Source organism: Lytechinus variegatus, chromosome 8 (genome assembly GCF_018143015.1).
Source record: "Lytechinus variegatus isolate NC3 chromosome 8, Lvar_3.0, whole genome shotgun sequence".
Lineage (NCBI taxonomy): Eukaryota > Metazoa > Echinodermata > Echinoidea > Temnopleuroida > Toxopneustidae > Lytechinus > Lytechinus variegatus.
In genome coordinates, this window is record NC_054747.1 from 1,495,367 (window position 1) to 1,520,528 (window position 25,162).

General features: G+C 35.2%; 1 protein-coding gene across 1 annotated transcript in view; it reads right to left on the reverse strand.

Annotated features, from left to right (window-relative positions):
* Positions 1–237: 237 nt before the first annotated feature.
* Positions 238–25,162, reverse strand: part of LOC121420569 — a 31,629-nt gene continuing 6,704 nt past the window's right edge. Inside the window, exons 2-5 of the mRNA XM_041615233.1 lie at positions 12,446–12,591; positions 7,781–8,065; positions 4,005–4,277; positions 238–509 (exon numbers count right to left, since the gene is read on the reverse strand). Coding sequence (XP_041471167.1) covers positions 238–509; positions 4,005–4,277; positions 7,781–7,955 — 720 coding nt within the window. The 5' untranslated portion in view covers positions 7,956–8,065; positions 12,446–12,591. The remainder of the gene's footprint in view (positions 510–4,004; positions 4,278–7,780; positions 8,066–12,445; positions 12,592–25,162) is intronic.

Below are 25,162 nucleotides of genomic sequence, written 5' to 3' on the forward strand. Positions count from 1 at the left end.
TCAATTAAGACAAATTGACCAATGTAAAGCCTATATGAAGACGGTTACGAGAAGAGCAATGGAACAGATCCAGTGAATGAAAGTACACGAAGCTTTCACGCCACCTCCAGAAGGGGGGTTCTCGTTGGAACACGGTGCATTCCCACCTCCAGAAAACCCTAGTACTACTACTACAGATTTGCTTGAAATTCACTTCTTCATACTGGATCGATCAAAACAAATTGACCAATGTAAAGCCTATATGAAGACGGTTACGAGAAGAGCAATGGAACAGATCCAGTGAATGAAAGTACACGAAGCTTTCACGCCACCTCCAGAAGGGGGGTTCTCGTTGGAACACGGTGCATTCCCACCTCCAGAAAACCCAGATTGTGGACTGGTGGATGAAGAATCTGGGTTAAAAACACCAGAAGATGCAGACAGAGTACTGCCGGGCGAAGTGTCCGTAGTAGAAGCATCAGAAGGTTCAGATGGAGTACTGCTTGGCGAAGTTTCCGTAGTAGGTTCGTCTAAAAAAAAAAGAGAAAAAAAAGAAAAGATAATACTACTTTCAAACATAAATGCCAACTGAGGTAGTAATGAGGTGAATCTGAACACAGTGACAAGTTTACTGGTGATATTTTTACTGGTGATATTATATTTTTAATCATCTACGTTCCTCATTTTTTTCACTCATCTTATGTTCATCTGTTATTTTAATCTGATTTTGGGCTGATGATGTCACATCTCCACTGCGTGTAACTAATATGTTAGTGTTCACTGTTTTGGACCCCATGGAAGACCACCGCGACTGTGTAATGCTAAATGTGGGATATCCACCGTATTTTATTGTATATAAGTTTGCTTTTAAAGGGATGGTCCGGGCTGAAAGTATTAATAGCTTAATAAATAGAGTAATAGTAGTAATAGTATTTACTTTCGTATCAAAGGGTTAGTCTGGGCTGAAATTATCTATATCTTAATACATAGTGTAGAATTCAAATAACAAAGTTATTGAACTGAAGTTTAGCAATATTTTGTGAAAACAGTCGTCATGAAGAGTCATTAGGTGGGCAATCTTTGAGAGCACTTAGGCTTTACTCTAGCACATGCTCACTTGACCAAGGCAAGTGAAAATATCAAAGTGCTAAGTTGCTTACCCAAAAAGGTAAAAAAAAATAATGTGGGCAAGTAAAATTTGGACCCCAACATTGATACATGTTTAGGGCAGCTATCTGACTGTATTTGTTCTATCTAATAATCATGATACTAAATGAAGCATCTCAATTCTGTAGTGCAAACCATATACAACAGAATAAATGAATAAGTTCACACAATGACTTAGTCAATACCTATTCTGCATGTATGTCATGGTTGTTGAATGTCTATGCAAATCTGCACATCTGACTTGAAATCTCCTTAAATGCAGTTCTCCAAATTCAGCAAAATACCTCCTATGGTTTTGCCTCAATAATGTAATGTGATCAACGCCGATTCATGTTATTTATTCATTTTGTGGGGGGGGGGATAGAAGTCCTTCTTAAAGGGATGTTCATGGCTGAATATTTATATCTTAATGCATAGAGTAGAATTCACTGAGCAAACTGCCAAAAATTTCATCAAACTGGATAACATAGTTATTGAATTTTAGAGTTTAGCAATATTTTGTGAAAATAGTCGTCATGAAAATTCATTAAGTGGGCTAATGATGTCACATCTCCACTTGTTCTTTTGTATTTTATTATATGAAATTAGGTTTATTTAAATTGTTTTCCTCCAAGAACTAGAAAATTGGATTGACAACTGATTTAGTGCATTAGATGTTTATTGCTGCACTTTATTTCTTAATAAGGGAGACATATTTTTCACACATGTATGAAATAACGAACAAATTATAATTTTATGTAATAAACGGAAAGTGGAGATGTGACATCATCAACCCACCTAATGAATATCCATGACCACTGTTTTCACAAAATATTGGTATACTTTAAACTTCAAAAATTTTATTATTTGTTATCCGATTTTGATGAAATTTTCAGCATTTTCAGTGATTTCTACTCTATGTATTAAGATACAGATATTTTCAGCCCGGACAATCCGTTTTATTACGGAAGTAAATACTACTTCTACTACTACTGCTGCTGCTACTACTACTACTACTACTACTACTACTACTACAGGTTTGCTTGAAATTCGCTTCTTCATACTGGATCAATTAAGGGAATTGCCATCGTAGCAAATGTCACGGAACCGCAATTTGCAGGTAAATGATGCGAATGTAAGGCGATTCCTGAATAACTGGCACGATAGCCGGAAAATATGAGTGGTAACACGTAATGCTCTTTTTCACGTCTTTTCGATGAATTCCATGCTTGAAATAAGCAGGAGGGCGGAATTTATATATGTTTTTCGTACTGCTTATTTCAACTTAGTGCGATTCACGAAAAGCGGGTTTTTGAAAATTATCAATTCAACCCATGGTTTAGGCACGTATACAAATTTCGCTTGATCTCGGCCGTAATATTAAAAACAACGATTCCAATGATTATGTACGCATCCATCCGCTTTCAAGTAGGTCATAATGGTAAAGTAAATGAAATGCGCGCTAATTGCCGATGCAGAATCGGCTTTTTGTTTGCATGTAGTAATAAAGTCGATTATCTTGAATCAGCTCTCGGGTCAGAATCGGCAATTTTGCACCACCAAAGTAGTACGTTCAGAACCACGAGCCGATGCAGAATCGGGTTTTCTACTACGTGTAAATAGAAAGCCGATTCTGCATCGGCAGTTGACGCGCATTTCATTTACTTTGCCATTAAGACGTGCTTCAAATCGCACGGATGCAGCGTTGTCTTTATTATGACGTACAGTATATTGTTGGTGCGCGTATCTTTTCAGGGGCCTGTTGCATAAAACTTTTTACCTGAGAAAACTCTGGTAAAAACTGAAAACTAAGATTAGTCTGATTTCTACCATTGACTTAAAGAGAAATTCCAGTAGTTGCAGTAAACACTGATTTCATGAGAAAGTCTGTAAAACAAGGCTTAATTGTCAGTATATCATCGAGGATCTAGATCTGGTACAGTTACATTAACTGAACTTTGTGAAATCTTGAAATCTTCGCTGAAAAATGTTCACACCGAAGATCCCCAACACAGATAAGCGCACGTGGGACAATGTATAATTATTGCTTAGAGCGTCGCCGGGCCCGACGCCCTACCCGAATTCTGTGCTTATTTGCTGATTTCTCAGCAATTACACAATTTCTGCCAGAATCCTTTGGCACATGCGTTTTATTTATACAAACAGACACTTTGGTGGTCATTTCATTGGATTCTGTACGAACTAATTTTGCTATCGTTACCAAAACTAGCATTTACCTTTAAACACAAGGCAAAAACTCCGGTAAAAACAACCTGAGTTTTCTCAGGTAAAAAGTTTTATGCAACGGGCCCAAGGTGTTTGCGACGCGAGCCGATTCTGCACCGCGAGCTTAACGCGGTGCAAGATAAACCAAAAGCCGATTCTGCATCGGCTTTTTGTTCTGAACCAAAAGCCGATCACATGTAAAAGCGGAAACTTTTAGGCGAAATGTGACCTGTTTCCACGGTATACACGCTTTTTTTTATTAATGAGTTCTCTGTTGAAGCGTGAACTTGGGTTGATTTGTCACTAGAAATATACGGGGGAAATACAGTCATTAATAAGACTACACTCTTAAAACAAAACAAAATGACAAGTTAATAGGGTCAGCTGGGTTTCAACAGTATTTCTTGTCATATCTGACTATTTTCTAGTTATATTTCATTGGAACATAATTATTTCTGACCAGAATATATGTTAGAAATGTGACTATACAATTAGTTGCACCCAGCCGACTACTGAGTTGTTTTAAGAATGTAGGCATAGCTGTTGCGCCCAGCTTTGTACCATTCTAGTGATTTACTGAATATACATAACCGAGCGTGGCAGAAAGCAAATTGAAAACATTTCTAATTCGAATAAGACATTGATATACTAACCGTTAGGCATTTCCTCGACTGTTACCATGAAGGTACAAGTATCTGTGTTTCCATTCAAATCACTGGCTTCGTATGATATGTTGTAGACCCCCTTGCTGAAATTGCCCCCATTCGTTCCTGGTCCGAGGAATTCCAGAGTAGCACAGTTGGACCAAGCGTTCAAAGTAGGCTCGGTCCAGGAGACCTGTTGTGTGGAGTTGATGGAACTACTGTTGATTTGTACAGAGATGCTCATTGGACAACCCTCAATGGAAACGGGTTCTGTATAATTAACTGTAAAACAAAGTATGAGGGCTTAGAATGAATGGTCCAAAATCTAAACTCGGGCTTATAATCCAAGCTGGCTTTAAAAAAATGTGGGTTAACTATGGAAAGCCAGGTGTAACACAAGGTGAAATTATCAGCGTATTTTACACTCAAATCATTCACAACCATGGTAATATCAGGAAATAACAGGAACACGTTTCTTGATCGTTGAAGTATGGTATACATGTATTTAAAAAGAATTATCATTGTGGATCCAACCCCTTTTGAAAGCAAACTGAACATCTCAATTCGTTTTCGCTCCTTTTAGTAGATTATGCAGCTGCGCGCATGGCATATTATAATTTTCTCGACATCTCTTTACTCTTTCCTGTATTATTAAAATTTGAAAGGGGGTGCCATATCCTCGTCCTAGATATAAGAGAATATTTCCTTTCCATTCCATATAAATTTATGCCCTTCCTTGAAAAAAACCTTCGTCACTTTTAGGTCCAACTTTGCAATCCAATGAACTCTTTTGTACGTATCACGCATTATTTGATTATTATCTGATTAACGTGAAGCGTTGTGGCCCAGTGGATTAGTCTCCGGACTTTGAAACAGAGGGTCGTGGGTTCAAATCCCAGCCATGGCGTAATTTCCTTCAGCAAGAAATTCATCCACTGTGTGCTGCACTCGACCCAGGTGATGTAAATGGGTACCGGCAGGAAGTAATTCCTCAAAAAGCTGTGTGCGCCTTAATCGGTTGCCTAGCTTAGCCAGGGTAATAATAATAGCAGTGCATTTTTAAAGCGCCATGACCACCGAAAGGTAGACCTGTGCGCTATATAAGTAGCCACCATTATTATTATTATTTACATTGATTAGTCGCACTGCGCACGATAAAATTGTCTTTCAGTATGCCTATCAACTTTTTACTCTTTCCTCTCTTATCAAAAATTGAAAGGGGGTACAATATCCTCGTCCTAGATATAAAAAGAAGAGAACATTTTCTTTTTAATCCATTTAAAATCATGCCGTTACCAGAAAAAGACCTTCGTCACTGTTAGGTTAAACTTTACCAAGCAATTAACTTTTTTGTTCTTATCAGGCACAATTGATATCCATTAATCGGGCGCACTGAGCTCCATTGGTTTTTGGGTATACGATGTTCAACTTGGCAGCAGCGCGTTTTGCGTTAGATTTGGAAATCCTCGTTCCCAGACAGGGATATGTAACATGCAACCTTTTCATACATATAAAATTCATATTGATTAATTGATATTTAGCTCCGTTAATTTTCATGTTAAATCATGCTTGTTTTATTTTTAGAAGCCAAATCCAGGGATGAATAATGTGTGCATACGTATATATTACGTCATGCAGCGCATGAACGTTGTATACACCACACGGAATACATCTCTATGCAATAATCACGTACACACACAATGCGCGCAGTAGTTAACAACGTGTCGCTAAGACAACTGAACCTGACCTCGGGAGTATATCTTATATATATATATATATGTATATATCTTAACATAAACAGAAGCTGCTCCTTTATCCTTATGTGGCACCACAGTCAATATCATAAACAAATTTTAATGATTAATTTTATTATGTCACAATAAACCCAATTAGGGCAATTTATGCACCCTCTAGAAGTAGTGTTTACGGCCCGGCCTATCTCTGCACACAGACCACGCAGACTTCGCACAGTTCGGTCAAGGCGGTACGCGTATCATTAAGTGCCGAATATACTGAAATTGTGAGGAGCGCTTTTCCTATGAAAGGAATTGATATGACGAATCCAATCCCTTTTAAATAAAAGATTGATTTTTCGTTGCCACATTTTATTCACATTTTAATGTTAATTTCAAATTTTCTAAAAGTACAATGTTAATGTTAAAAGTACAATGTTTATGTCTTAATGTTAATTTCAAATTTTTCTAAAAGTCTATAATGTTTTAATGTTAATTTCAATTCTTTTAAAAGTCTATAATATAATGTATTAATGCTAATTCCAATTTTTCTAAAAGTCTATATTTTATAAGAGAGAAAAAATATGAAAAATTGATCCAATTCCTTTTGCCTAATGAGCTGTTCAGATGAGAATGGTTGCAAAAGTGTTGAGATGCACATCGAGAAAACCACTTTTTCATTCTCCCATTTTGCAATATTTCATGAGCAATTTAATTTTTACGATACCCTCCCATGTCAGTAAACATAAAATTGAGCATTAAACAAAATCTACCTGGCTTCATTTTTTTTTCATTATATTTTTTTTTCCCAAGAAAAAGAGGGTATTTGTGGATCTAAACTCTTTAGCAACTAATCTCAAATATATCTAACCCCTTTTGGAATGAAGTGCATTTTCTCTGCCAATTTGTTTACTTTTTAATTGGAAATTCAACATTTCTTTAGTATTATCTTATAGAGCTACTAAAAGTCTATACATTGAGACAAAACAAATCAAATTTGATGAAAAATGGATCAAAACATTTTGCAACTGAGCTTCTCACACACATACTTGTATGTATGTATATATATATATATATGTGTGTGTGTGTGTGTGTGTCCGTGTGTGTATATACATATATATTTATACAGTAGTTCCTCTCTCTATTCTCTTCTTTCAATCTCTTCATCTTTTTTACCTGCTCTTTCTTTCTCTCTCTCTCCCTTTTTCTACCTTTTTTGCCCTTCTCCTCTCTCTTTTGTCTTCTCTTTCTTTTCCCCTCGTCATCTTCCTCTCTCCTTTTTTCTTTTCTTTTTTTTTCAATTTGTTTGGAGTCGTTGACCTTATAAGGTCATTGATTTCTAGAGGTCAGTAGAGGTGAAATGTGATACATCCTAATTTCAACGTAACGTGTATGATAAGATACAACACTAGTAAAAGGTTAATGCTTTAATCACGATTTTTGAAAATGCTCTGGTCAGAGTTATCATTTTACTACTTCAAAAAACATATAAACTGTGGTGTTAAAACTGACACCAATAGGTGTTAATAGAAGACCACATCCTGATGTGTTAAAATTACACCCTAGAGATTTAACATAACACCAAAGAGTGTAAATGTAACAACCAAAGGTGTTATAATAACACCTATATGTGTAAAAGTAACCCCACCAATTTAACACCGGTGTAATGGAACTTGTGTGGTCCTCTATGTACACTGGTCAACACCACAGTTTCTGCTGTGTACGATTTTCATGATGGCAGCCAATTCATATTTATGCTAATTAGACGTCTTTCCACCACTGGGATATTCTATGCTGCAATTTGATGAAAATTTATTGATTTTTGACCTTTTCGTCCATATTATTTTCTAACGGGCGGTCTACTATTGCTGTACACCTTTTGTTCGTTATAACAAGGCAAAGTGATGCATCACTTTTTTTAAACAAACATTTTCAAAAACTGACCTTTACTGACCCCATTCGACCCCTGCCATGGTCAAGATGACAATTAGAAATATGACGGTTGATAGTTGCACCGCTACGTGCACTTCCCAAGAAAAAACCAATACTTACCGTTGACAATGCGAATAAATCTTGGAGTGATCAAGTTAGTGGCACCGGTATTTAGCGTTATGTTGATGGCACCATATATCTCGACAGAGGAGTTCTTTGTGTCGTATTCGTAGAGCCGTCTAGTGGTATTGTTAACCAGATCTATGAAATAGAGCTTACTTCCATATTTAGCCATGGTTGGTTGAACCAAATCTGTGCCTGAAAATATTTTCAAGCTCCGATGCCAAATTTGGAATGTATTCGCGTAACCCAATTCTTTTGCGTCGGTGATGTAATACACACGGGCTGGTAAGACAGAAGAAGAAAGACACAAAAAAGGACTGAGTTGAAAAGGTGGTGCTGCATATATAGCCTATTCTTAGTTTTATATCAGCAACTGATATCGCCAAAATCCCTCCTTTCCAGGCCAGACGCCGTGGCCAAGTCTTCAAGTGCCCCCAACAGGAAGAAAATGAGATAAAGAGGGAGAGAGGAGAAACGTAGTGGAGGAAGAAAACATTATTGCATATTATATTATGTTATATGGAGGAAGAAAACATTACTGCATATTATATTATGTTATATGACATATACCATATTATATAAGAAATATTTTTTTTCATAACTTTAATGAAACATTATTTGCTTAGGGCCTACATGTATGTGATTATCATTTCTGATGCTAGCTTTGTCTGTTTAATGACATACATGATCCTGTAAATAAGACATCCCGTTTTCAAATCATGATACCGGTGTGTTGGCTCAGTTGGTAGAGCGTTCGTCTCACAACCGGGGGTCGGGGGGGGGGGGGGGTCAAACCCCGTTAAAGATGGGAGTTGTTGCTTTCCTGTTTGGCGTTCAACAATTAAAGGGATAAAGCCTCGTCGATCTGGCGCTGCACAGTGGCTCTTTAAAACTTGTCAAAGAATGATTAATAACGTCACTTTTTCTAGGGCCCGGCATGTATTGTGAGTGCGTATCTGGTCTGAACAGCAGACCTTTTTTTTTCCAAGCATTAGGTATATATGTATGTATATATATAAACCCTTTCATAAGGAAAATTGAAATCTGTGTTTGGTCGTTGATTTCTCCCTACTCAAAATTTTACACAATGCATATTTTACAAAATTAAAAAATCATTCAATTTTCTTTAAAATGATACCATTATTATTATTATTATTATTTATTTGGCCATTAAAACATACAAAAATTGGACAATGTAATACATAAATACCATTTGAAATTGAATAATTAGAAACAGATAAAGTAGAAAGGTAAAAGAAAAGAGTAAGAAAACGTTTTTTCCATGGGCCAGGGCTCGCAAAAGTAAAATTCAGTACTATTGCCCAGAGGCATGCGAGCCCTCATGGAAAAACCGTTGAGAGAATATTGCACATTCAATATATAAAATTACACATTATTAAAATTCAATTAAAACACATTGACAAACATTATTCTAAAAAGTATGTAACGCCAGGCAAGATTCAGTAAAAGAAATAAAGACGGGTGTTGGGAAGAATTTGAATACCCATCATGCCCATGCAGGACTGATTAAGGGATGTTTTTAGTGCTTAACATAATATGTGAAGATCATGTCATTAGGAAAAGAGCAGGATTAAAAAGTGTTGGATGAGGTCTGAATTGAAAAGCTGCAAAACGAGCAAACAAAGTTTGGAAATGTGAGTTAGGCCATTAATTTCTCCCAACTCCCAATCTTTAAATACGCAATGCATATTTGATATCATTCAGAAGATTATTTAATTCTCTTTCAAATGATACCATACTTGTTATGATCATGCCATCAGCAAAAGAGCAGGATTCAAAAGTGTTGGATGAGATCTAAATTGAAAAGCTGCAAAACGAGCAGAAATGGTGATGAAGGGTCAATACAGCACATGATTCTTCTGTGTGTGTCATGAAAATGCGATACGACCTTCTAACTGATCGCGCGCATTGAAATCGCAGACAGTCAAAACGTATCGCTTTTTTCCTTATGGCGTTTTTGCACAGGGAAATTTTAAGTCACTCAAACCTAAATTAAAAGCATGTAGCTCTTTTGCCATATTTTCTCGGATCCTTGCTTTTGCGTAAAAACAAAGATACCAATGTAAAAAAAAAAACATTTTTCTTGGTCTTTCAAGCCATGTATTTTTAAGCAATGAATATGCTGTGAGGCTGGGAAACTAAGTGTGGAAATTATAGTACACAATTTTGGACATACTAGACCACGGACTGTCATTGTAACCTGTCCTTATATATCATTTGACCCTTGAAACCACAGTTCAGACACCGAAATCATACCTCACAGGCGGATATACAGTGCGTCCCACAAAAAAGGAACATACATTTATCGATGGTTTATCATAACTTAATCACAAATATAATAGACAAACGACCTACCTTTGTAAAGCTTAGAATTTCCTCTTTCATATGACATTACTTACATTATTTCTCATTCACGCATGAGTGAACAAAAACAATTTGAAGAGGGGATACCAAAATGTCATTTGGCGGGCTGTATCTGGGTTTCAAAACGGAAACCACATTTTTAAAAAAATCAATAACTGCTCTTTAATTAGATATCGCAATTACAGAGAATGGTCAAGAAATAAGAAAGTTCTGGTTATTTGAAATAAAGCTTGAATTTGAATTATTTCATAAAATGAAGTGGTTTTACAGGCTAGCGTTCAAACTCACTCGACACTCCGTTTTGTTGACGATCAGCCATGCATTACTGATAATAATAATAATAATGATAATAATAAAAATAATGATAATAATTATAATAATAATAATAGCCAATTTTTATAAAGCGCTTTTCCCAGAATGACCCAAAGCGCGTTACAGCATACTATTACCCGTTCATTGGATTCGTTTTAATCAAGCACGAAAAGGGAACAATTTCCACTCCCTGGGGAGCATTCCTTGCATTCATCGCAGCCTCATTACGGCGCTGGCAAATTCAAACATACAATATCTTTCGCATCCTACCGGGTACCCATTAAGTCTTTTGTTAACCATGCGATATCTTCTGTGGGAAAACGGTGAAAACACTTTTATTTAATAAAATTATAAAACAAATAGAAGCATTGTTTCGAGGAATCATAATTTTTTTTTTACTTGACCGTTTTTTTGTGTTTAAGGCATCAAAATAATGAAAGAGCAGATATTAAACTTTTTTCATGTGATTTTCTTTTGAAATTCAGATACCCACCCCCCCTGAATGAGTTTTTGGCATCCTTTCTTCAAATTGTTTTTGCTCACTCATGCGTGAATGAGGAGTAATCAAAATTATACCAGATGAAAGAGGAGGTTCGAAGCTTTACATTGTTAGGTCATTTGTCTGTTGTATTTGTGATAAAGTTATGATAAATCGTCGCTTAATCTTGGTTTTGTTTTTTTCCGGGACGCACTGTAAAATGAGCTATACCACTTAGAAGTATCAGCAGCAATTTTACAAACAATTTTGGACTGACATCTCGGAGTTCTCGTCGTACCAGGCCACTGACTGTCCTATCAACTTGGTCTAATGTGTTATTTGATCCTTGAAACCAATGGTTTAGACACCAATATCTCATCTCCAAGGGAAACATGAAGTGAGCTATATCCGTTTAAAATTATATATTGGGAGCCATTTCAGAATAAAGTTTTGGAATCTATCGAGGATTTTTGCATATGACAGATCACCGATTTTCCTCCCCCCCCATTTTTAAAGTAGCAACAACACTTTTAGACTCCATTTGTGGAAGCCATCTTGGATTTTTGAACAAACTGGACCACTGACTGTTATTGTAAATTTCCATTGTCTAATTTGAACATTGAAAACATGGTCTAGATAACAAATAATTATTTCCCAGTCGGATATGAAATGAACCATTTTAATCTCCACTTTTGGAAACTCTCTTGGATTTTTGGACACACCATATCACTGACTGTCCTTGTCACTTGTTCCAATTTACTACTTTACTCTTAAAAACCATTGAATAAAAAACAAATTAAAGCCACTTAGATGAATTGTTGATTTTTCAGACTTCATCAGCGGTCTTTGGCGCCAGCTTGGACTTTCCAGGCACACTGGAGGGCTTACATTTCACTCTAGTCCGTATCAACAATTTGTTTACCCCCTAGACCATGGAACATGAGCCGAAATATGATTCAAGGGTGGATAATGAGACAGTCGTATTCATTTTCAGTGAATGGCGGCTATCTTCGACGCCATCATAAAAATAACTACTTTCCCTTTTTTCCGGATTTTTGTAGATTTGTTATTATGTTATTCCTGTGGTCAAATAGTACAAGAAATCGCTGAAAATCATTTGTTGCTATTTGTTCCGGGTCATACCATTATATTGAACCGTCTGGTACTCTATTTGTACAATTAACAATCACTTTTTATGGTCCTGAATACTGGAACTCACTCAGCAGTGCCAATGTAAACGCAACCAGTTTGAACCGTTTTATAATTAAGCTGAAGAAACAAATTCTCGAATCCTACATACATGTAGCAAATTCCGATTGAGAGTATATTTAATCTTATCAATAAATTCTTTGTCAAAGCTAAAGGCAGTCTTTTAACGAATCTCGGTTATGCTAAGTTCAATATTTTCTGCAAATGTCACGGTATTTTCAGTCACTATATTTTGTTTTCCATCGTGAATAAAAATAACGAAATGAAGAGTGTCTTACCTGGGGGATTACCGTCACTAGTTACGCACTGTTCGACCGTAAACGTACTTGTACCCTCGGATAGCAAACCTCTACGTTGCGGAGGCTGGCTACCTGCCCGATATGCTACTAGAAAATTGTACCCGATTGCTGAATAGACAAGAGCGCTTCGTAAGAGAAAAAAAAGAAGAAAGAAAAAAGGTTTCAATCTTCAACTAGACCAGATTAGTACTGTTAAGCGGAATAATACATAATACATGAACGCACATGCATACCCAATCCAAATATTATAAACCAAATCGATTGCATTTAAAGGAGAAATACAGTGCGTATAAAAAAACGGGACGGATTTGAAAAGTCTCTAAAATTTTTGTTTCAAATTGTGATCTCTATATTTTGGTGTAATACTTGCTTTGGAGTCTTATCCTTCAAGTACCATTAAAATAATTTAGTTTCGTTCATGCTTGAGCGAACACGGAATGTTTTTGTCCGGGGTAAAAAAAAATGAAGCTTGCGCCAAAATGGCATAAAATGATGGTCGGACTTCTTGCTAATCAGCAGACTTCATCTTACCCTTTTCACTATCTTTGCCATAATTTTCGAATTATGCGGTCAAAATTCATTTCCAAACCTACTTATTTGCTTGAATATTTCTGCTGTTGTTCCTTTTTAATATGTTCTCTTTTAGCTTTTAAAATTCCTTCTTCAGGCAAGAACACTTTTTTTTACCCAAAGTATGGAAGAGCGTGTTTTTTTTAAATCCTTTCATTGTGTGTTTCAAAGGTTATATGGTGCCTTTGAACATTGACATACTGAGGGTGGGGGCTCGGGGTGGCCCCCCCCCCCCAAATAAACAATTATGACCAAGGAAAAAAAGTGGAAAGGAAAATAACAGAAAACATAGAAAGTGAAATATGATATCATTTTCTGAATATTATGTCAAAATCACAAGATTTGATATTTTAATAAAAAAGTTTATTTTTTGCTTGCTCGCTTCACAACTTTTTAATACATTTTACCCGATCTGCCATACCTTGCTTCTTCAAAATTGACTCAATATACCATTGCCATTGAAAGACATGAATCCTTTCCTGTTTGTCCTGTCAAGCACATAATTAAACTTGGTGAAGGATTCAATAACCACTTGAAAATAGGACTCATGTCTTTTATAGGTACCATAGCATAATTTGTTTCACATAATAATTACTAAAGGTACCATAACATAATTTGTTTCACATAATAAAAGGATTTGAATAATTACAAATTCTCCCAAATTAATAATGCAAATCTTCTTACTTGGCTTGACAAAAAGTCTCTTCTTTTTTACTTCTGAAGGAAAATTCAAAGGTAAAAGAAGTTTAAATGAAATACAATATAATTCAGGTAAATAAATAAATTTGTAAATGAAATTTTACAGCATAATTTTGGCAAAGATAATAAAAAAAATTAAGAGGAAGTCTGCTGATTAGCCAAAAGTCTAATCATCAAATTTCTCATTTCTGCCACTTTGGCGCAAGCTTCTTTTTGAACACCCGACAAAAACGTCCCGTGTTCGCTCAAGAATAAACAAAATTCATTTTTTGTTAATGGCATTCCAAGATAAGATCTTATAGCATCTATTAACATCAAAACATAGATATAATAATCTGAAACAATTTTTTTATAGACTTTTCAAAACTGTCCCGTTTTTTTTGATACGCACTGTATATTGATTATGAATGTGGTCTCATTATATATCAATGGAAAGGTAATGATGTGGGGATTATCAGTGGGTCATTCAAAAATAATGAAAATAATACATAAGGTGAAAATCGCCGATTAAAAACGCTAAAATGCTTCTCCGAAATATGCCTCGCATCGGTGTCTGAATTGACTCGAATTTGATGACGTCACTGTCTGTACGAGAGGCGTGACTGGCTCTCCCACGTGAAGCTCGACTTGCATGCAAAGCCTGTTGCGAGGGTAAGTTTTCTCCACATTGTCACTGAATACTTGATTTGATTTGATTGTTTACTTCTGCAATCACATCATTCGTATATAATACATTTTCCATAACATAACAAACATAGAATATTGAGAACTTTTTTGGCATGAATCATAACTAAGTGTACTAAAATTATCATTAGAAACAAAACTGATCTCGTACCAAATTAGTTAACATTTACAATTTGCAGGAGAAGGATTGTCATCATAAGCAGATTGCTTAAAAAATGACAACCCCAGGTTAAAACTCATTGATTAATATAATACATTAATACAGCAGAATCGATATACAGTACATTTCATGAAAAACAGCAGTAATGTAATTTGAGCAATGGAGATGGAGATGATAAGGATGAAGATGATGGTGAAATGGTGAAGATGAAGGCGATGGAGAGGATGATGATGGTGATGATGGTGATGATGCTTTAATGATGACACATCGACAGAGAAATTTTACTTCAAATATTCTGATATCAACATAGATTTGACGTTTGCCTTGAATGAGTAAATCAGACGTGGATCTTTTTTATATATTCTGGTAGAGAGTTCCACAAATCAGGACCATGGTGTCTTATGGATCTCTGCGCAATAAGCAATTTGGGGTTGATTAAATGGAAATTAGAAGAGTTCCGCGGAGGGTATGAATGGATGGATGTGTTCATAGTATAAAAATTGTGAAATTAAGGTGGAAGCATGTTATTTACGTATTTGAACATAAGCAGTAAGCTTTGAAATGAATTTATGTCAAAAATAGAGTCTTTAGTTCATGCAAGAATGAATTCGTGTGTGATAAATATTGCGAATTAGTACAAATTCGAATTGCTTTTTTTCTGTAAGAAGTATATTGTATTAATTTTAGTTTTTGCACACGTTGCCCAAACTATATTACAGTACGATATATACGGCAATATTAATGAATTGTATAGTAAAACAAGTGTAGTATGAGGAATTATGTTTTTCATTTTGTAAAGTGCACCTACGTTTCTGAAGAGGTTAGTAGTTATACAACGTATATGTTCATTCTAATTTAAATTTTCATCTATTGCGACACCTTAAAACTTTGTTTCTTTTTATCTTTTGAGAGTAATATTATCTATGCTTATGTCGTACGAAAACTCAGTAATATGTGAACTTGAATACTTAAAATACATAAAGTTTGTTTTGTCTATATTAAGTGAGAGCCTATTACATTTAAACCACAAAGATAGTTCAGGTAATTCACGATTAAATGTATCTACTAAGTTTTTAAGCTAGTGTTTATACAAAAAATGTTTGTGTCATCGGCAAAAAATACAAATGATAATACTGATAAAGGCGTTACAGTAGTCAAATCATTAATATATATAAGGAAAAGTAAGGGGCCAAGGATCGATCCTTGTGGAACTCCGCATTTTATTGACTGAAAGTTAGAAGAAATATTATTGTGAGTGACATATTGTTTTCTATCAAACAAATAACTCTCAACCATGATAGTGTGATTCCCCGAATTCCATAATTTTCAAGTTTTTTAAAGTAAAATCTGGTGGTCAAGAGTGTCGAATGCTTTGCTTAGGTCCATGAATACTTCTATTATGTCTTCTTTATTTGTCATTGCATTTGTAATTTTATCGTATATTTGTATTAAAGCCTGATCAGTTGAATGCCCTTTCCTGAATCCATATTGATTTGAATTTAGAAAACGAAAAGTATCTAGGAACTTATAAAGTCTTTTGTAAATAATCTTCTCTAATATTTTGGATATGCTGGGGAGAATAGAAATTGGCCTATAATTTGTTATTTCGTGTGGATTGTCTTTTTTAACAAGATTTACCTTCGCAATTTTTGGGAATCTGGACATTTATCGGTGCTGATCGACAGATTAAAAATATGACACAGTGGAGAGACAATGTAATGTATGATCTGCTTAAGAAGGAAAGTACTAATTCTATCATATCCCTGTGATTTGATGGATTTGAGATTTTTTGTTATTTCAAATATTTCCTGAACATTTGTGGGGTTAAAGAATAGGGAAGAATTGATGGGTGTGGGAGGAAATTTTTGCAAAACTTTGGTTTGGTCTGGCAAGGTTGTTTGCCAAAGAGGGTCCTATGTTAACAAAAAAGGAATTAAAGGTATCAGCTATATCAACTGAATTTATTGCAGCAGCATGAACTGTGAAATTGTCTTTGAGTAATAGTTTGGGTTTCTTGCCAATCAAATCATTGATGATCTCCCATGTGGCTTTCATGTTTGATTTAACTTTTGTTAAGTTTCTCGGAATAAAACAATTTGCGAGAAGCCCGAATTATATTGGTTAGTCTATTTATATAAGTTTTATAATTATTTTTGTTTTGAATAGAAGAGTTCTTTAAAAATGTCTTGTATAGTTTATTTCGGGTATGTATGGATCGTAGAATTGCTTTAGTAATCCATGGCTTTTTTGCTTTTCTTTTTTGACAGGTGATAGAGGAAATTTTTTATTTTAATATTGCTGCAATTTTTGGTTAAAATTTGTGTAAGCAATATCTGAATTTGACTCATTAAATACATCTAACCATTCCTCAATCGCAAGATCACGAAATGAAAGAAAACCCAGAATTTCATCTGGATTTGGATTTTCAAATTGATGATTTTGAAGATGAAGAGAATGATGATGAAGTGAACAACCAAGTGACATAGTTGGAGGTAAATTGGGGGAATTACGCCGATGATGATGGGTCGGACAATTCAACTTGCAACACGATCACATGCCGATTCGCTACCAAACCATGCAGCTGCTAGCTACACCGCGCGGGCCAAATTGAATTCATGAAAATGAATTACCAAATTGTCCAGAGTCTCATACCTCTGTGACTATAAAGAAGGAAAATAATGATATAACTGTACCTACAGACAAGTGAATATAATCCGAACCTAAAGGCAATCAACTCAACGAATAGCAGCAGACGATATGCGCGGACTATAAACTTTATGTGGCTGGGATAGATTGTCACTCGTTCTGATAGATGTAATTTTTATCTCATTAATTTGACAACATTACGAAACTCGGGGAATTATTTATCTATATATAGAAATATAGCAACATCTCATATTATTTTTTAAATTACGATAAAACCCTTTTTTCAAGGAAAACGTTGAGGTAAATCAAAATTAGTTGTAAAAGATCATCCCCAACATGCATAGCTTGTATGCATGGACCTATACGTCCATGCTTGTATGTCATTGCAAACAAACCATCTGAAACACATGTACTGGTATTCCTTCCTTGCTCGCCTTGATGATTGAGAGCTGTGCAACACGTGCATAGATCTACTCTCTCAGCCAAGGCGAGCAAGCAATACGGCATGTTTGTAATTGTTTGTTTAAGATCACATATACGAGGTGCAATTGTTGGGGCTGATCTTTACATCTAATTTTAATTTACCTCAATGTTTTCCTTCAAAAAAGGTTTTATCGTAATTTAAACAAATAATACGAGATGTTACTATATTTTTATATAGATCAATAATTCCCCGAGTTTCGTAATTTTGTCAAATTAATGAGATGAAAAAAATACATCTAACAGAACGAGTGACTATCTGTCCCAGCCACATGAAGTTTATCGTCGGTTCATATCGTCTGCTGCTATTCGTTGAGTTGATTTGCCTTCAGGTTCGGATTATATTCACTTGTTTGTAAGAACAGTTATATCATTATTTTCTTTCTTCATAGTCACAGAGGTAAGAGACTCTGTTTGGACAGTGTGGTAATTCATTTTCATGAATTCAATTTGGCCCGCGCGATGTAGCTAGCATGCACTTGTAGCAGCTGCATGAGTTGGTAGCGAAACGGCATGTGAATGTGATTATGTTGCAAGTTGAATTGTCCGACTCATCATCATCGGCGTAATTCCCCCAAATTACCTCCAACTACGTCACTTTTTTGTTCACTTCATCATCATCTTCAAAATTATCAATTTGAAAATCCAAATCTAGATAAAACTCTAGGCTTTCTTTCATTTCGAGTTCGAAGTATTCAGTGACAATGTGAAGAAAACGTACCCTCGCAACAGGATTTGCATGCAAGTGGAGGTTCACGTGGGAGAGCCAATCACGCCTCTCGTACAGACAGTGACGTCATCAAATAGTCCCCAAATTCGCGGACGTAATTCTGCGTGTTTGAAGCATCCAGAGAGAGAACTTTAAACTATCAATATCATCGGTCTCCATGATAAATGATGTACACCATCGTGTTCTCGTTATTTTATCCTTTAATTTGATATATGATTCTCCATTTTTACGATTTTCAATATATTTCTACTTTAAACTAAATGTTTAATTGCAATGAGGATTGCGATTCTTCCTGCACATACACCCTAACCCGCATACATTCGCCCACTTAATATAACTCTTACGAAAATCCAAAACGCGCCCACACCAGCATACCCACCAACGGGAGGATGTAAACACACTCATCACGGACTCTAGTATTTTGAATGAAGAAATATTATCAGATACGATTGGAAAATCATGCGACTCTTTTGACAACAATGGAATGCCTTTCGCAGTCTTGCCTCCCGTAACCATCGTCAATGAATATACCATTTATCACAAGAAAGGATCGCCTGTCGTTCTTAGAGTCATTCGCATCTTACTAACACCTTTATGAAAACCCAACTAAGTTCGGTTAATACAACGCAATAAACCAGTTCAGTGCTGAATTGTCAATTTACTACTCACAAAAGTCATAAATGAACTATCCCTTAATGTTCCTTTACCTTGATAGAGTAACCAAAGACTCGTAACAAATTACCAGTGAGACTATATTAAACTTTAGACGCTATATAGAGTTGCTACCAGGGGGCCGTTTCATGAAGCTGCTTGTAATTTAAGAGCGACTTTAAGAAAAGCGGTTGAATCTTTATTACGCGCGTAACCATCGCCAATGAATATACCATTTATCAAAAGAAAGGACGCCGGTGGTTCTTAAAGTCATTCGCATCTTACGAACAGCTTTATCATGTTTATGAAACACCAACCAAGCCTTTGTTACTGCTTCCCCGTTTGGTATTCAACGATCAAACGGGTAAAGTAATATTGTGGCGCTGCACGTCGGCTGCCGGGTCTTCGATCATTGGGCCAAGTGAAATTTTTGAGTGCTATATGACAAACTTTTATTTCGAATGATAAAATATCGATGGAAATTCAAGTTTCAGACAGTGGATTTATTTCAGAAGAGTCTTGGTGTACTGGTTCTGACTCTCGCCAAAATCCAAATGTGCCTAAAAACTACAGGCAACCCCCCCCCTACTATGATATTTCTACAGGCTACTTGAGCATCTCATCCTGAAAAAAGATGGTCCAAACATCTAGAACAGCATCCCATGCTTAATCAGGCTGTTTGTTTAACTTGGGAAATGATATACAGACTCATTGAGAGCAGTTTATAAGGTAAGTTATTAATGGGTGTGGACAATTTCGTTTCATTAACAGCTGCACCTGACGCTTTCGTCTATTTATATTAAGGTACAACACATTGATGACGTTCATCTGACCAACTCATCAAATTTCTACTAGTAAACAGATATCTCTTTATGGTGCTCAACATAAAGACCAGCAGGTGAGGAATTCAAAATAATTGATTCTTTTAATTTAGTGTTGTCTTTTAAGTCCAGTATTCTTCAAACCCAAACGAGACCAATGCTGGCTTGTTTCAATCCTCATGCTTAGAGGAAACTTAAAACAACCTAGGATTGGAATTCCCTTCTAGCACTGCGACCATGCAATTTATCCTGGTGTCATCCATGATCAGTCATATTAGGAGTGAAGGGGGGAAGTGAGGATCCATAACAACTTTCTCCGGAACTGACAAACTCCACCTGGAAGCTAGTACTCTGCTACAGAGTATGCATGCCCTGTCTTGGACCAACCTCTATGCAATACTTGCTTGACTATTACAAACTATCTAAGGCCCAAGAAATGTGAAAAGGCTTTATGTCCTGTCAGGTATTGCCCATCTTGCAGATCAGTAGCGTGTACCAAAGAGCTCTCAGCAAAGCGAAGATATAGCGTCGATTTATTTCATGATGACAAACTACTGGAGAGAAATCCTACAATCTAGGAAACACATTTTTTTTTATTCTGTCAAACCTCTGAAAAAGTCACTATAATAATAATAATTATTATTATTTTTATTGATGAATATAATAATAATAATAATAATAACAATAATAATGATAAGACTATGATTTTTAACAATGATGATAATGATAATAATAATTATAATAATGATAATTGTATATTTGCATTGGGCAATCTCAATAAGTATGTACTTAACTGCGCATAACAATAACAATATTGTTATTACCCCGGCTGTGGTGAAAAAAATCTTCCTTCCGGGAACCCATTTACCTCACATGGGTTGAGTGCAGCACAGTGTTGGTAAATTTCTTGCTGAAGGAAAACACTCCATAGCTGGGAATCGAACCTTCGCCCCTCAGATTGAAAGACGAAAGTCATATGACTAAGTGCAAGTTATGGGAAGAGAAGTGCAGTTTCATCCAGCAACATGGTAAGCTTAAGCTGCATCTTCATTCTAAAGGGCAGCTACACCAGGTTATAATCTGGATAGGAAAACTTGCATGTCTGTCGGGGAGTATATATAGATGGTAGCAACACACATTTGATTGAGGCATTTTATTATGTCAAGCCTTCTCTTTGCTCCAACCTCATCGATATCTTAAGGACTACGTTTTTATAGGAATCCTATTGAGTATACGTATCTCAACATAGTCATCCAACACGAGTGTCAAGCGCATGCTGATTTTGTTAGAACTACATCTAAAAACATAAATTAATTTTGTAGTCATCGTTGTCATGATTATCACACGCATCTCACTTATCAAATAATTAGGAAATTCAGACCTGAAGAGGGACATTCTAAGACTTGTTTGTAGGAATAAATTAAGACCATATGTACATGTATTTCACCAACGAAATTATTCGAGTGCGAAGCTCGAACTGAAATTTATGATATTACGATCACAAAAAGGGACATCTCAAGTATTGATTTAGGGATTCATGAAGATTAGACATACATATATCTCATCAATGGGGGGGGGGGCTGTCTTCTCACCTGAAATTTAGACGGAGGGCGCGTCCTCCCTCGAAATCCAAGAAAAAAAAGCGCCCAAAAAATCAAAAAGTGATTTCGCTCGCGCACGCGACCCTACCGATTAATTTAAGCTTAAGCCACTTTGATACCTCATAAATTTATTAAAAAGAATGAGACCGAATACAAATTTCATCCATATGGTAATAGCATATCAATAAACTTATTTGGAAGATTTAAAGGTAATTGCTTTTTTTTTTAGATTTATGTAAAGTCCGGTATTTCCTAAATTCTCAATTTTGGGGAAAAATGACCAAAAAGGCAGTTTCCACTTAAAATTTCAGCCAAATGACCTATATATCACCTATAAGTAGTAACAAATTGTAAGAATATTTTCTATTCAGTATGACACTAATTTTGTGGCAATTAAATGTTCATGCCAAAATATATTTACAAAAAATCTAATATTCTGAGCATTACGCGGCCATTTTGGAATTATGCAAATTAAACGTCTTTCCATCATTGGGATTTTTTTTATTCTTAGTATGTCATTTTGGGGACTTCAAAGAAATGCATTGCAGTGAAAAAAATATCTATTGCAATTTGTTTGAGGTAAATCCCCCAAGTCGGCTATTTTCCTGGACTAGTTTTTAAGTTGTAAAATTTATGAAAAAGGCGAATAATACATTTTTGGCTATTATAAAAGGGACTAATTTGTTTTCAAATAATTTGTTGGCAAAATCCTACCCCTTTAATATCTTCTCATCACACCTCGAACCAAGATCAACACCAATAATTTATTTCTATCAACGACCGCATTAAATCATAACCTGCCATGGCCGACCCTCAACTGATTCATATATGCAAGCGCACTACGCAAGACTGAAGACATAACTGAAATCGACTCTGACAGTAAAAATACCTCTACCAGATTTTACAGTGCTAAAAAGTTTTTGACATGAAGTCCCATATGAAAAGCTAAGACCTGATAAAAATTCGGTATTATCTTTTATGCATTATGTCATGTATGTTATGATATGACTTTATTGCAATAATTATAGAGATTTCACCTACCTAACGTGATGCTATGTCTTTGTTTTCTTAATCGTGTGATTTCATGGCAATCTTAATGTGTCATGTTACTCACCGTATTTATTTTAATGCCATAACTTGCAAATTCATATTAACAAATGCAAATAATAACAATAATAATAAAAAGACACGTCAGCATGTTACCAGGGTTGTTCTGATTGCAGTATGATATTAATTTTCTTATTATCATATCATTTCACTGCATAGAACACTTTCAATCCTTTTCCCCTTTTATTCCATTATGGTACATGCAGCATTCTCAGGTCAATTTGTTAATTTAAATATTGCAATATTTACTAATCTTGTTGCTTGCATTTTTAATTCTTTCAAATAAGTTGAAATCCAAATAGATGTACAGTACATTTTCATGCAGTTAGGCTTGCATGCTAGAGTATGCTGTGCCATATATATATATATATATATATATTATATATATATATATATATATATATATATATATATATATATATATATATATATATATATATATATATATAAATACATATAAAAGTGACAGTGGAAAGGAGTCATAGGTAAACCAGTGAATTGGAAATTTCAGGATACAGATGAAAGAGAGATGCAGAGAGAGTGAGTGTTTATTATAATTAAGTTGAAGAAATATATGCGTACTTACATACTTAAACTTAACAGATGAGGATTTGATTTTGATTTTATTGATTTCCGTTTCACAACATAAGAATGATAAATATAACATGACTAGGTCATGCAGTATTTGCAGTATTTTCGACCTAGTCATGTTATATTCATCATTCTTATGTTGTGAAGCGGAAATCAATAAAATCAAATCATGTGACAATATTTCCAGCGCCAGGGTTTTAAATTACAATACGCATTATGTCATGTATGTTATGATATGACTTTATTGCAATAATTATAGAGAATTCACCTACCTAACGTGATGCTATGTCTTCGTTTTCTTAATTGTGTGATTTCATGGCAATCTTACTGTGTCATGTTACTCACCGTATTCATTTTAATGCCATAACTTGCAAATTCGTATTTAACTAATGCAAATAATAATAATAATAATAAAAAAAACAGACGTAAGCATGTTACCAGGGTGGTTGTAGAGGAGCAGTGTGGCCCAGTGGATTAGTCTTCGAACTTTGAAATAGAGGGTCGTAATTTCCTTCAACAAGAAACCGATCCGCAATGTGCTGCATTCAACCAAAGTGAGGTAAATGGGTATCGGTAGGAAGTATTTCTTTAAAAAATGTGTGCGCCATGAACGCCTAGCTTAGCCGGGTAGTACAGGGGCGCCTTGAGCACCTGACAAGGTGGATATTTGCGCAATATAAATACCCTATATTATTATTATTATTAAACTTCAAAGTGTTATACATAACATAGAGAAAAAATTATTTTATACATAGGAAAAACATTTTTAAATTAGATTGACTCAAATTCAGAAAATTTTCAATAAGAATAGATTAAAAAAAATATAGCAAAAGAGTGCATGTGACGGATGACGGGCTATGATGGAGAGAGACATAGTGGAAGAGAGAGAAAAGAAAAATGATAACCAAGTATTGAGTTATACATGCAAGCTTGGCGAAGGGAGGGGGGGGGGTGGTTATGTATTACATGCCTGACTGAAACTATGAATCGCATACAATGTATTTGTACCTATTATAAGTTTATCTACGAATCAAACACTTATGTATTTAGAAACGAATCCTATAAAAAAAAACGCCAAAGAAAACGAAAACAATAAGTAATTTTAAGCTTCATGGTTACATAAATAAGATAGGGGTGAATTGTGTTCATATTTCAAATTTTCTACAAGTCAGGTCTATTTTCGAATTCTTACCCTTCTAAACAATCCTTCAAGTAAGACATGTAGTACGTAGATGTGATTATTGTAATACAGGGATTGTAAATAGGTAATGCAGTGGTTACAAAGAACGAGAGCTATTTGTGAACATACAAGAGTATAATCAGGTGCTATATATAACGCAAAAAAATTTAGAAATCAAGACTTCTTTGTTGGTTAAATCAGGACACAATCCTCTCATTTCTTTTTTTTTGGGGGGGGGGGGTCAATGGAACAAAACCAAGGGATTGGTAAAAGAGTCATGGGTTTAGAGGAGATTACTTTCTTTCCTATCAAAAATTTATGGTTAGGTATAAACAAAAACAAACAAAAAAATGGAGAAAAAATCAATAAAACCACCATTTCATTGCTACATGCATGGCGCCTTATGATATGAAAAATTGGTGTTTCAAATATGGCCATTATTAAAAACAATCACTCTCTTGAACATTACCCATACGATTGAAAAGTTACAGTGTCTCGAATATGGTCAATTATATTAGAAATCACTCTCTTGAGCATCCCAAAATAAACTTGGCAAAGGGGATTAGTGGCTGGCACTTAAAGGTCTAGTCCACCTCAGAAAAATGTTGATTTGAATCAATAGAGAAAAATTAGATGAGCACAATGCTGAAAATTTCGTAAAAATCGGATGTAAAATAAGAAAGTTATGACATTTCAAAGTTTCGCTTATTTTTAACAAAATAGTTATATCAACGAGCCAGATAAATCCAAATGAGAGAGTCGATGATGTCACTCAC